The 15,514-nt window shown below is 38.5% G+C and overlaps 1 protein-coding gene across 13 annotated transcripts in view; it reads right to left on the bottom strand.

Annotated features, from left to right (window-relative positions):
• map7d3 (MAP7 domain containing 3) overlaps window positions 1-15,093 on the bottom strand; it is a 41,402-nt gene extending 26,309 nt beyond the window's left edge. For all 13 annotated transcript variants that reach the window (XM_073854215.1, XM_073854213.1, XM_073854209.1 and 10 more), the window contains exon 1: window positions 14,956-15,093. In XM_073854215.1, the coding sequence (XP_073710316.1) occupies window positions 14,956-15,001 (46 nt within the window). In that variant the 5' untranslated portion in view covers window positions 15,002-15,093. The remainder of the gene's footprint in view (window positions 1-14,955) is intronic.
• Window positions 15,094-15,514: the final 421 nt, after the last annotated feature.

A 15,514-nucleotide genomic window follows, 5' to 3' on the forward strand; every position in this document is an offset into this window, starting at 1 on the left:
AGCGCAATGACTATCGCATGCAAATTATCGCGCATCCTTAGCTGTTAGCGTTTAATAGTTAGCTCTACCCACGGATCCGATCCGGTTTTCACCCGTTATCTATTACCAAGCTGATGCTAAAATGTAACATAAGAAGCTTGAAATGTCTTCGATGATAATGAACACCAAATGGACGCACGAAACGTAGCGGAAAACATTGCAATTTTAATGAGACCGAATGTTTTTTTTGTGACTAATGATAACTTAGTTGCTAATGTAAATCAAACTTGATATATGCTGCTAAATGTGCAGCTGCTAAATTAAAATAGACCAACTCACTTTCTGGAGGTATACTGCCCCCGTCTGTTTGGAGTGTGGAGTATGAATTGATTTTTTTTTTTGGCAGACATTTTAAATGGTCCCTTTAAAATGTTACCTTTACTTTGTAATTTTAAATTGCAAGCAAACTAAGCTTACATGCTCTTGAGTTTTACAAGTGCGTAAACATGTGTATGTGTGCGTGCGTGTATAAAAACACTACTAGTATCAGACTGGTATTGGCCGATTTATTTAAGGTATTAAAATCGGATTGGTAATGGAAAAAGCAGTTTCAGTGCATCCCTATTTCTAAACAAAAAAAACTATAAAAAGTTTATGTAAGGATTGTATATACAATTGCCGCTTTCCATAACGCTCTTGGTAAGAAGCAAGAAAAATATGCATTAAATAAAAGATTACATAACATGTTTCAACACTTTCTTGAAAACATAAGAGCCTGTCTTAGACCATTCGAGCTCTTCTCTCCTGTGGTTTCCATGTGAAAGTCGCATAGCAACTGTTGCTGAGTGATACTCAAGCACAATCATCAGATAGCAGGACATAACCTTCACCATTGGCTCATGATTACTGCACCACAGTCAGGGCACTTAAATCAATGCCGCCTTAAATCTGCTACATTTTCAAGTGACTATAATAGCAGTCATCATAACCACAATAAGTTACGATGTAACTTCAGCTTCATGTATTTGTGAAGAAAGACAACCAAATTTAGCTTACCTGCTCTGGTGAAAGCCTGTTCTTCATTCTACAATAATTCTGGCTGCGGAGAACGCACTCCGCTCCATGGTTATCCGGTAAGAACAACAGACGGATCGAACAAGAATATCGGAATTTAACATTATTTTACAAATAACATAAGCTGACTTGATACCTAATTGTTGACTTTGCAAAGTTTCGAGCTTAATTTAACAACACTTCGCAAAGACGGAGATATTGCTTTACTGTTTGCTGTTAAACAGCCATTGGCAGTTATCCGGTTCATTTTCCGAAGAGCACCGCACATAAATGTTCTCCGCTTCATTTTGTTCTCGTTTAGCTCTGTATTAACAAAATAAAGTAGGCTACATAACAGGAAGCTAAATAACTAGGGATGCACCGATAAGATTTTTTGGGGCCGATACCGATACCAATTTAAACAGACAACTTCTGGCCGATACTGATATTAAAGACTTGTATACAATACTATACAGCTGGTCTATTAGCTATAGTTTATTTCTGATTCAAATTATTTTTACTGAAATTGGATTGGATCTAATTAACATTCAACTGACCAACATAATAAGAGAGGCACAAATTAAAGGTATAGCGGAGGATTTTCTTGAATTTTAGAAAAGAATCGCCTTCTCCACTTTTTTTTTAAAAAAGCAATTGCGCAACACTCCTGATTGACAACTAGGAGGACCAATAGTCTTGATGATCCACCCAGAAAAAGAAAATCCTCCGCAATACCTTTAAGCTAAAACAAATATAATAAGACAGCATGACAACCTTCAAAGGTGGGTTTTGCTATTCAGCATTTATTTTATTAACAACATTAACTTATTTTTTTTTTTACATATAATGGATTTCTTGATGCAGTTAATAAATAAACAATTGGTATCGGCCTTTCTCGTGCTATTGCCGATATGCCGATGGTTTCAAATTCATCAAAAATCGTCCGATAAATATCGGCGGCCGATACATCGGTGCATCACTATAAATAACACATGAGAAATACAAACAAATGAATTTTCACTTTACAGTAAACGACAGTACAGATAAAGAGAAAAGCATTAAAGGAGCAGTAGCCTTAACCCTGCGGTGGCGCATTAAAAACAAACAAACATTTGAATAGCATTTCTTTGAATAATTATTGCAGATCGAACATTCGACTAGTCGTGCACATCCCTAATTATTTCCCTAAATTCATCCACTCTGATCAGTGTAGGGCCATGACACTAAATACCCATTTATACAGGGATGTATTTTTTAAAGGGGACATACCATAAAAATCTGCCTTTTTCATGTTTAAGTGCTATAATTGGGTCCCCAGTGCTACTATCAATCTAGAAAATGTGATAAAGAACATCCAGTAACTTTGTTTTGGTAAATCATTCTCTGCAAGCAGGTGAAAAAATAGCTAATTGAAATTCGGCTCCCCTTGTGATGTCTGCAGGGGGACCTTATTATAATAATCAGCTCATTTGCGTTTAAAAGGACATACCCAAAAATGGCACATTTTTGCTCACACCTACAAAGTGGCAGCTTTAACATGCTATAATAAATTATCAGTGGGGTATTTTGAGCTAAAACTTTGCATATGTTCTCTGGGGACACCAAAGATTTATTTTACATCTTTAAAAAAAATCTTATAAAATGTCCCCTTTAAATGTGTGTAGTTTTGCACATCCCTAAATAAGCTTGAGTTTTTCTACTTCAACAAATGACAGGGCCGAAATAGCAGTTGAAGAGTGGGCTGGGTAATTCCTGTTGAAGTGAAAGCACCATCCCAGTACACACCTGCATCAGACAAATCATTACAATAGGCTATGTGTTTACACTTTAGGCAAGCTCTATAACAAATTTAGCTTCTCTTCTCGTCTGAAAAGGCTCGGGTTGAGTCTGACCAATGAGGAGGACAGAGATCGATCTGAAGAGCGCTCAGGCCATAGTCCATTATACCCACTGAATATGCAAACATCATCTGAGTCATACTCATGAACCTCACACCATGGGCTCTGTGACACACGGCATGCAAATGAACACTGGGCCCACAATGGACGCACACAATGGGGACATTATCTAGACCAAGACCTTGTCACCAAGGCAAATACATTCATGATATAAGACAATGAAAGCAAACTCAAAATTAGTCTTCACGATATGCATTCATTGGACAATAAAAACTAATGTTGAAATGAAAAAGACAAGCATATACATGATAGCATGTAAATGGATTATACACAGCTGTAAGACTTAGACTGACTATCAGGGGAAATAAGACAATACCTGGTATCATAGGCTGAACGCATATTAGTTACCCATTTTTCACCCATCCCCCTGGCGGATGTGCTGCCACAAATAAACTTTAAGTTTGTGGGAAACACTGATGAATATAGGTGGTGAATGAATTTCGGAGGTACTACATCTGCCATGCTCAAAGATCATGTGATATACATTATCATAACAACAAGTTAGCAGCTACCTTGGATGATGTTAAACAAGTGCAATTTAAGCACAAGTTAAAGCTTTTTTTCTTTTGCATTTACATTTTAATAGAACAGAGTTGCAACTTTCCATAATTTCTGAATATGTCTATCCTCCTTCTTCTTTGGGTGACTCCTCTTGCAGGGGCTCACGGGATAATGAAGTGTGCATTCGATGCCAGAAGTAGTAAGTCATCCAGTTACTTTTTGCCAACTGTTTTTCGAAAACTATGAATTCCGACATACTACTCACCTCACTAATTTTCACCCACTATACAGTATGGAAGTAGGAGATTTTGGATGCAGCAAGAAGTAAGTATTGTAAAAAGTTCCATACAAATAAATGTGAATAGAAATATTGTTGTATGTTTCTGCTAGGGTTGGCCAATACTGCCTAAAATTCATATCTCTGTAATTTTAAAATCAGTGGTGGTGTACGATTAATAGGGATTCATACAAACAATACCTGTCTGAATTGCAAAGGCGATGACATGCACATTGAGTTTTTGCATATTGATTTGCCCTGTATTCAGATGCTGCATGCACATGTTCACATATTTACTTTACAACAATCCAAGATGCTATATCAGTCAAACTTGCTTACACTTAAACAGTGTAAAACCAAACCCTATTGATTCACCAATCAGACCTGATCGTTTCTCTCCTCGCTCTTCCTCATTTGCGGCATTCCGCTGTCACTTGCATGACGTGTAACAAGGCGCAGACCTAAACACATAGTCTGTTTACTTTGTGGATTCGAAGCGGCAATTTTCACACAAAAGAGAGAAAATCCTGGTTGCGACGGAGATATTGACAATGCAACAATATTATACCTCTGGACGTTTCACAATCGGAAGGCTGCAGCCTCCGGAGGTCGCATACAGGCTGCATACGTCACCCAGCCTGGTTTATTCAATAAATACCAAGCCTGGTTTATAAATAATAGTCAGCTTTATAATTGTAAATACTCTGAAATAATACGTCTTGATGACGTATGCAGAAGAGAAATGCGACCTCCGGAGGATGCAGCCTTCGGATTGAGAAACGGCCTCTGTACACTCGTCATTAGTAAGAGTGTGCCAATAAATTTGATTCCTAAAGAGGCACGGATATGAATGTGAGATGTCACAAAAACCTTAATTTAAACAGCACATGAAAATTGAAACAGCATGAAAATAAAATTTAAAGGCAGGGGTTTCCCGCGCTTTACAAATATACAGCTGCACAACATGCATTCTGGTTAGAAAGCTTACGTCTGACCTCAGTGAACTTTTCTGGTACAGCTTCTGCTGCAAAAAAGGAGGGTCATATCAGGTCATATCGATATAGATGGTATTGTCTCACCACATATCTGGCTTGAAAACATTACTGATATACTACCAAAACTTGATATACCTCCCAGTCCTAGTTTCAGCATCTTAGGAAATGTGGTAACACTCGTAAACATGTATTAGGTCAGAGCTTCCTACAATAAAACAATGCAATGCAGGGCTCAAAATTAACTTTTTTATTTGGTAGCACTGGTGCTCCCAACTTTAAAGAGTTAGGAGCACCAGCAAAAATTTAGGCGCATCCATCCAAAAATTAAAAAGTACCACAACTACAATGTAAATGTTAATAGATTTATTTTATTAAAAATAAAACACCACCACCGGGCTTTACACGTCCTATGGCCAGCATTTAAAAGTTGATCTTCTATTTTATTTTATTTTATTTTATTTTATTTTTTGCTGCATAAATTCCTAAATTAATACCCAAATGCTGTTGAAATAGTATAGCAGCAATAATAATTTAACAATTACAGGTAACATGATTAAGATTACATAGAAAATCTAGCAAACACGTAAAACACTGATTAATTGTGACATTACAAAAGTGACCCTAATATAGAAGGCTAATATATATTGGTATTGATAACTGCATTACCAGGATGCTATTACTACTAAATAGGCAATGTTTTAAAAAATACAACAAAAACATACCATCACATTGTCGTATTCCACACCAACATGGACCACAAGGATGTTTGTCGAATGTCCATTCACCAGCGCATGCGCAACTACACCATTAAACACACTGACAGACAGGTCGGTGTCTCCATAGATATGTATCTATGGGTGTCTCCATCAATAATAAACACATTTGTCATGACACGTCTTGTGTTTTTGGCACTTTCGCCATGTTTACGCAAGGTACGTCTGGCGCTTAAAATGTTTTGATTCCGCCATTAACGCCGTTTTACAGGATTTACAGTAAACAGTTACATTTTCATAGACACTCGAAATCTTTAAGCCACTCTCTCTGAAAGGTTTAACGTCAACTCGTATTTTCCGGTGGTGGAGTTACATTTGAATCCCGATCGTCGTCAAAGAAACAGTAATAACCTTGGCTGTAATCGTCTCGCTCTCGTCATGCTCGCGACGCGTTCGTCTTTTCACATTTCCGCGCTTCACTGAACTGACTGACGCTCATAGTAGCCAATCTGCGGTCTTCATTAAACGCAAGAACTTAATGGTGAAATTTGATTGGTTATGTATCGTTGGAGAGAACACTGAACCTGGGACAGCGCCGCCAGCACGCAGGATCACAATCAACTCGCGTCACAACAAAATGGGCAGTCACACAAATGCTCCCAAATATATTTTAAGGTCGCACAGATTAAATTTCGGTCGCATATGCGACCAAAATGGTCGCAATTTCGAGCCCTGCAATGTGCCAAATAAAATGATGCACTTAAACTTCTTCCCAGTTATCATATCACCTTTAATAATGTCATCCATCACTTTCACAGACACAATTAAAAGCCAATCATCTTAAATATGTAAACAACTGATTGTTTCTCGATTAGCCTGAAAATATAATCTAATATAAAAAAGACACATACGAAGATTGCATCATTTATTGCAATATCTGACCCAAACTGTCAGCTGACAAAATCAAGCATTTAACAAAACCTCATTCACGCAGTCTGACAAAACACAAAGAATGGTTATACATACACCAAAACACTACGCTCTCTATGGCCTACTATGCACATCTAAGAAGAGCCAGGAGTCAGGGAGAGTCAGTCCTCAGTGGGGTCCCGTTACTGTTCACTGTTTGCATCTTTCTGACTTTGCTGAAGTGGCAGCCTGTTATTGAGACAACAGGAAGTATTCTGGGTCAGATGCCTGGAGACAAACGTGTCTGCACTGTCCAATTATTTAGGCCTCACCAGAAGGCACAGCTGTCATTACTTCTGCCCTCTCTCCTTGTGTAGTTAGACTGACACTGACTATGCAGTTTATGTAAAGGATTAGTAAGGACACCTGGGCAATGTTAGCCTGAGCTGTATCAAGAGCCAGAATGATGATGATTGTGGACAGTATCATGTTTACTTCCTTGAGGCTAATGATTGTGTCATCATAAGATCCTGGTTAATTAGTAAGAGTGTGCCAATAAATTTGATTCCTAGAGCACAGATATGACACTTTTCCCACCGATACCGATTTTTAAGACTGAAATCTGCCAATACCAATAGTTTGGCAGTAGGGATTGACCGATATGGATTTTTTTAGCGTCAATGCTGATTTTTGTTTCATCAGCCTTAGCCGATGACCGATACAGGCTGCAGATTTTCTTGAGCTGATATTTGGAGCCGATACTGCTTTTGCTCACTCAATTTACATCATAAAAATGACACAATGATGCCAAATGTTACAAGTCTCAATTTTAAAAAGTAACATTTATTGAACTTTTGAAAAAACTATATTTAACAAATAGTAAAAACAGGTAAGGGTGCAATGGAACCATGAACTGCAATCTCCACAATGACGAGGAACTATCAGCAAAGGATATTGATTTCTAGCACTTTATTACTACAAATATAAAGATGAGAAATAAAAACCCTGAGCTTTCGATATTGTCATGGAAAGGTTGGTTTTTTTTAGTCACATGACCTGCAAGCTTGCAGCTTCCAGCACTCTGTCTAGGGCTGGGCGATTAATCGAAATCGAACCGCAATCGCGATGTGAAACGTTGCGATTAGCAAATCGCGAAAGGACGCGATATGATGCGATTTGAGAAATAGCTATGCGGAGAGGCTTTGTGACAGTCTAACCAATTGAGCGAGCGCAAGTATGGCTGTGCTTTCTGCATGAGAGGTACGTCAGCCAAAACAGCGCTTCTCCTAAACTGACAAGGGGTTTCAATTTAAAGCACGCGCGCAGCCTGTGTCTCTCAATGCTTGTTAAATACTCGCGCCTGGTTCCGCATCGCAAGACTTTTCGCGCGGGTCTTCCACAACAGACAAGGTGTTTAAACTTGAAGCACACGCACAGCCTGTATCTCTATGCTTATTAAATACTCCCGCCTGTCTCCGCAAGTCCGCATCGCAAGACTTCACGCCCGCGTCTCCCAAAACGGATGATGCGTTAAAACTTTACACACACACGCCCAACAATGCTTTCAAGCCCGGCTCCTTATTTAAAACAAACTAAAATACCATTATACTGGGTTGCTAATGTCACTTGAATGAAATGACATGACATTGAACGCATTTGGATTTTATATTCATTTTAAAATTCCCAAAAGTAGCTATTTAATATTTTGATAGTTATGAAGTTGAGTATTAGTTCTTTGTTTACAAAAAACAAACATGCATACAAATCTTTCCAGTAAAACTCAGTCACCCATTTAAATATTTTAACTTGTTGTTCAGTGTTTCCGCTATATACAGTCTACCGTGGCGGCCCGCCATGCCTAAAACATCCCCGCCACGCCTGCGGTTGTGGATAGAAGGGATACAGCAAACGAAATCTCGCTGGATGACCACTGTTTTATACTAATCCTTCAACCAAACCCAACTCTAAACACAAAATTTCACACGATTGTAGGATGTATTTGTATCTCATTTAACCAGAGCCGCTGTTTTCATCCTAATAATCCTACCTCCAAATCTAATCCTTAACTTTTCGGCATTTGCTGTATCCCTTCTAGACAAAACCCACGGCGGCAGCTCGCAAAAAAGCTACAGAAATGTCCGCCCTGCCAGACTGGCTGTCTTAGAAATAAATTCCTTTCTGGATTCGCGTTAACTCATTTATAAATAAATCTCCTAAAGTATCATAATTTCTTCCATGGGTATAGTTTAATTAACAAATAGATTTAAATCAACAGAGGATGATTAGGCTACGTCTCTGTTTTGAGAAATAATAATAAAATAAATAAGCCTATACGAAATATGTTACACTTAAATAATAATTAAATTGACAAAACGAATAAAAAAGTATTTGAGTTTCTGTTTTTTTTTTGTGACGCGCTGACCAAAGCAGCAGAAAGCACGTCATGTTTTTAATGATTTTAAATAAGCACAAAGTTTTCTCCTTATTGTGAGTTTACAAAAATAAAAATACATAATTTGAAGTTTCGAATATTGTTTTACTTTTATCTTTATGACTATAAATTTAGGGTAATTTAAGGTGCAAGGTCATCACGCATTTGATGTTCACCGGCGCATATACACGGACGCAGCGCAGGGCTGCGAGAAAAGACATTATTAAACTTTCGATTTAACATATTACGAGTTTTTGGAGATTCATTTGGAATCACTGTACTCATATTATCAACTTATCTGGTCATTAGTTATTCAGAATATAGGCTATAAGCGCAGTAGCGCGCTGCTGACCGCTCAGCTGTCAATCAATCTTCTGTGCTTTAGATCGACACTCACAAAGTTTCACATTAAATTATATGATATTTGTCCCAAAAACAAAAGGCTAAATACTGAATACTACTTATATGCGACTGCAAGACATTAATAGTCGAATCTGTTTGTAAGGAAACTTACATTATTCCCGTGGAAGAGAAGAACGTTGGTAATAGAAACTTGAGGCAGACGGTGAGACTGTTTTATCTGTTTTCAGACGAAACAGCAGGGTCGGGGGAACCGCGGGTGAACCGCATATGATTTGATGTAACGGGTAATATTTGATGTAATAATAGGCTTTTCGCGCGTCATTTGCGTTGTAGATGCAGGTCGGGGCTCAATAGACTAGAGTAAAATGCGGGTCTAACATCCAAGACCAAAATTCGACTCGTTTTTAAATGGCCCCGTGCTTTGTGTTTAAGATCTGTCTGAAGACCGTTAAAGGTTTCTATTCAACTGCGCGATTTGCGGTGTGACCGGCTTGGGGTCTTTATGTCAAATGGTACGGGTGTGAAATAAAATTGCTGCTGATGGATGTTCGGTCAATCACAGCGGTGCGGATTATCAAACAGGACTGTGCGTGAGTTTGCAACAGCTCTGTAACGCTAAACACGAGCACAACTTGCAATCCACACTACATTAAACTTACTTACTTACTTATTACTTTATTTGTCCCTGTTAAGGGAAATTTGTCTTGGGCAGTACAGGTAAAGGTAAAGTAGGGCTGCACAACAGAAAAACTACAATGAAATATCCGAACTACGTACGTAGCTATGTAACGTTTTTTAAGAAAATACATTTTAGATCAAACATAGAAAAGCAATATGCTATAAATATAAGGAAAGTAAATGACAGCATGAAAATGATAAAAAATACATGTTAGTTTACTGTAGCCTATATTCTACTTTAAAAAAAATAATGTACATTTATAATCATCATGGGCGCCCCCTGCCGCCACAGCTGAAAAAAATCCTAGAGGAAACACTGTTGTTAAAGTTGCAGCTATAATGAATACAATTATTTAAATAAAGCTAAAGACCATTTTACATTTCATACAATAAGAAGTGTTCATTATATTCTTAATTTCTTTGTTTTTGTTTCCTTATTTTCACAAAAAAAAAAACAGTTAAATTAGCAGATGCCGATACACATAAAACGTGCAAAAATCGCCCCCGATATATCGGCCAGTCGATATTGGTCTATCCCTATTTGCCAGTTATTTTAACTCGGGATGCACAGATCCGATATTCTGGATCGGTATCTGGGCCGATCCGGCCTTTTTTGCTGGATCGGATATCGGACTAACAGGACCGATCCAGTTCCGATACTGCGCGTTAAGGCCGGGGTATACTTTTTTTCCGCGTCCGCGTCCGGCTCGCGCGCGAACGCGTCCGCGCAGCTTTTCGAGTATACTCCCCGCGGCTACACGCGGATGGCCGCGTTCGACACTATACGCAATACAAATGATTTCTTATTCAAATTATTAGTCTAACAGGCTGTCAGGGCAGCACTGATTTGGCGACATTTACAGTACATTAAAACATTAGGATAGATGAAGAAAAGTAACTGATCCACCATTGCAAACACAGTTTAGAACAAGCAACAAGACAACAAAGAACAGGAATCAAACATTATGGTAACAAACATGCTCCACAGCTTTCTGTTCTTGGAAGAAGTAAAAGTTAAAGAAGAAAAACGATAGTGTGTGTGCAAATGCTGTCTATTTCCTTTGTATAATTGTTTATAGTGGAGTGCCCTGTCTAAATATATTCACGCGCATGCGCTGTTGTACGCGGACTGTACGCGCACTGTCCGCGCGGTCTCAAATTTTGGGCTGCACGCGGACGGTCCGCGCGGCCGGCCGCGGACCCTCTTGATGACGAAAATGACGTCATGCGGACGGCGCGCATACGCGGACGTCCCTAGTATACTTTCGGCTTTACGCATGGTTGTCACTGACAAGCGATTAAAATGACAAAGTATTATAAAAGCACCATAAACGTTTTTATGTACTATAATCAAAGTCATCTTACACTCAATAGCTTCATGTGAAGGAACAAACGCACATTTAAAGATATGTTCACAGAAACACTGTAACTTACATGCAAACTGAGTTAATCCACTGATGAGAAGCGGATGGATGAAAACGCGCCATTCAACACACGCACACACACAAGATAACTGTAACGTTAGGCTTTATTAAAGATCTGATTTTATAAAGTCTCAGTAAGCTGTTGGATGGATGCAATTCACTATGTGCTGAGTTAATGCACAGGTGAAGCGGACGGATGAAACGCGTCATTCAACACACGAACACTCAATAACTGTAGTCTGTTTTAAAGATCTGATTTGATAAAGTCTCAGTAAGCTGTTAGATGGATGCAATTCAGTATGTGCTGAGCACACGATGCCTCTAATCTCTTTGTTTTAATAGTTATGAACGTAACTTTCCATTGCGGTGCGAGGATTCCCATGTGAATGTCAGGACGCTTCTAGAGCATCAATGCTGCACCCAGGAAGCACAGTGTTGCGCACTCAATATGATTTAGGCGCATCACTTCTGCACCCGAAATGTGCATAAAAGGTCCGGTTAAGTGCATAATTCCCAAAATAACCATCTGCACACTAAAGCTTTTTTACTGTGACGTTTTGCGCAATTAAGGAAAACTTATTTGATCAAACGTGCCTATTTTATTTTCTCCTAAACACTGCCATGGTTAATATAATTACTAATGTTCTTGTAACTTGTAAATCATTTTAAATTATTGGTTTTTACTTTAAAATTATAATTATATATAATATAATTATATTATGCTAGATTTAGCAGAAAGCACTATACACATTTATATAGTGTGTGTGTGTGTGTGTGTCTGTGTGTAATCTAAATTGCTTAAGAAAAATACAGTAGTATCGGATCGGCAGGTATCGGAATCGGCCGATAATCAGAATTCGGGTATCGGAATCGGATCGGAGATGGAAAAAGTGGTATCGGTGCATCCCTAATTTTAACCTGCATTAACCAAATTCTGAAAATTACCAGTGCAACAATTAGGGTTGTGCCGATGACCGATAGCAAGTCTTCATGACGATAGTTGGCATAAGGGGTGAACCGATATATTGGCCGATGATGCTTGCTATGCTTCTCAATGGATTACGGTAAAATGCCATTACATCCAAAAGAAAGGGTGCTCTCGTGCAGAAACTCAATATGCGCTGCATACGAATGCAGCTATGACATGCAGCTCCAGAAAATGGCGTAAGGATATATTTATATTGCTGTTTTTCAAACCTTTTCGGGTATTTTCATGATAATAAAGAATATGTATAATGATTATGTTTGACGAGTATTGCTTTTTTAAATGCATGTTATAAACAAGTCAAACTAATAGTGATTTCAGATCAATAGGGACTACTGATCAAAAGCCGTAGTACATGATATAGCTGTGAAAAAATATCGGCTTTGCGATTCAGAAGAGTTATCATTTTATTATTAACGTATTATTAGTGTATAGTGTATATACTTTTATCTGTGCACCCCTAGTTGGCATGTTTGCCCATTATAGTTTTAAATTATTATAATTATCATCATAGTTTCACACTAATGTGTGCATTTAAAGCTTTTCCTTGCATGAGAGGGCTTGTGAGCTTCTCTTTGCGCACCTGAGCTTGTAACAGCTATGACACTTCCTCTAACTAAAGAGGCTGTTAGGTGTGCAACCAGGTGGTTTAAACCAGCAAGTGAGTTGTTCCTGCGCCCTGGCACACAAGAAGTTAGAGCGCCTGGGCATCAGTGACATGCTCGAATGAATAGCATCAAGTTTAAGAAAGTTGCGGTTTTGACAGTGTTGCCAAAATAAAAATGAACAAATAGATAAATAGGTAAACTATTGCCCCACCCCCCGATACTACAATGTATCGGCGATCTCACAGACTGACGATAGGATGATCTCACTATGGGACATATCGTGCATCATAGCATCTACATGCAGAACCTAATTAAATGCCTTCACTAGGAAATATAAGTTACCTGGATTTATTAATGTACATGCTACCCGTGTCCAAGCACTGGTAGAGCTGAAACCAAAACACAAGTAATTTGCCTCCCAAATTTGCCTCATCTGCTGATGTCTCTAAATGCTAATGACTTATACTCCTGAGACCATTCAGAAAAATAGTTGTTGACTGTATAAGAAGTATAACTCTAAGCCTGTCAGTCAAGAACGATAAGTACTTCTGATAAATAAAGGTGCTACCTGTTTGATATTTGCTTATATCCAGCCAGATGGATTGCTAACAAAACAACTCACTATTATTATTATATCACATGACACTTAATGGCCTGTTATTGTTCTCCCTCATCAATAATGCCTTTAAAAGAAGCAGGAAAAGAATTCGTTTCAGATCTGATGAGACCTCAAATATTGAAGTCATAACCAAATATGTGCACTTTAAGAAAACTTGTCTCCGCCCAGTATTACGTCTGCAGTTCGGCCAGGTTAACCACTGGCAGGAAACCTACATACTTCTAACCACACTGTGACCCACTACAGCAATTGAACCAATTGAATTCAACACCCATGTGCCTTTAAGTATAAAAAAGCTAAAGGGGTACACAGAAAGCAGAAGTTTTACAGTATTGTTGTTGTCTTCCGTACACAAGGCCATACGGACTTCGTAATATTTCATGGGAATACCCACAGGCTATGATACAGACAAATGCCACCAGCATACATGCAATGTATCAAAGCTGCAGATCATTCTTCATTAGCAAGCGAGAAAAGCATGCAAAACAAGCAAACAAAGCTTGTTGTCATAAGAGGAGGAACTAGTCAACAAAGTCACTTTTCAACACCGGGATTGCTACATTGACCAGCTACAGATGAGCTAAGGGTTAGTTTCCAAGTGTAATGAGAGGCATACGTGTAAATATCCTGTTTTGCTGGCCAAGATGGCCAACAGAATCAGTCAGACTGAAGCTCCTGCAATGCATTCATTACATAAAACGTTAATTTTGTGCTCTCTGCGTCCACATGCTACAATAAAAGCAAACTTTAATGATAGTTGAACTTGACAGGAAACTCTTCATTGAGTAAATAGATAAATTATGAACTTTAATGAGGTCAAAATATCCATTCACCTCTTTGTGTTACCGTGTAAACATGCACTTCGGCCTATGTGATTAAACAGTTTATACACAAACGCGGTCATAATTCTGACTTTCTTTCCTAAACACATATGCATATAAAGGATGACCTAAGATAACAGAGCAAATATATACCCAAAACATCCATAATAAAGCACTGTTCAACATAAAACTTAACGAAGACTTTACATTTGTAATGTAACAGTTATATGTGCTCTGCTCAGACAGGGCGCCATTCAAAGAGATGATGTGTCCCTGTCAAAGCCGACATCATCACGGACCTCTTCTCAAAGTCCCAAAAAACATAACAAAAACTTTCATAACTTTTAAGCCATAAACGCAGTCCCCCGTGCATCATGTAAACACAGGTCTTCACATGATTAAAGAAAAAACAAACAAACTTGTTGACAGTGGCCGAAGTAAGTTTAGCAGTTAGCTGGCCGTTATCTGCCCATCAGAGCCCGCTAACTCTCCCCCTCACATCGCCTCAATGAAAGTAAGCGATTCACGCGCTCAACCGTCTAAACAAACTCTAAACGGGGCGGTTTTAATCAGCAGACATCATATAACAGACTTAACCGACAAGAACTGGCTAAAGAGCCTGGGAATGAGTAGATTCTTACCCATTTGCGCCCGCAACTCTTTCAGAGACGTTGCACCCTCCGCCATCTTTGAAGATTTTTCCTGCAGTTTGGCGCTGACACATTAGAGGCGCGCGGGGACGAGCACTACTCGACCCGCCGCACTGTACAGACGCTGATAGCGACATCTAGCGTTTTACAGCAGATACTGCAGGACTCGTGAGGAATGATTTTACACAATCATGATAAAGAGTGACTTACAGTGCATTACTAAGTGGTATAGGTATACATTTAAATAAATATATATAATACTAATACAGTAACAATAATATATTTAATATATTTTAATATTACAGTTTAACCTGTTCACTTTAGTTTGTCCAAAGATGAAGAATATCAAAACTTTAGATTTTTGCTTTAATTTGGGTCCCCAGTGCTTCTATCAACCTAGAAAATGTGAAAAAGAACAACCCAGTAACTTAGTTAATAAACCATTCTCTGCAAGCATGTGAAAAAATAGGTCAGGGTGATATTTGTCTCCCCTTGTGATGTCAAAAAAGGATCTTTTTATAATATTACCGCCCCTTAATCTGCACTGCCA

Source organism: Misgurnus anguillicaudatus, chromosome 16 (genome assembly GCF_027580225.2).
Source record: "Misgurnus anguillicaudatus chromosome 16, ASM2758022v2, whole genome shotgun sequence".
NCBI classification, from domain to species: domain Eukaryota; kingdom Metazoa; phylum Chordata; class Actinopteri; order Cypriniformes; family Cobitidae; genus Misgurnus; species Misgurnus anguillicaudatus.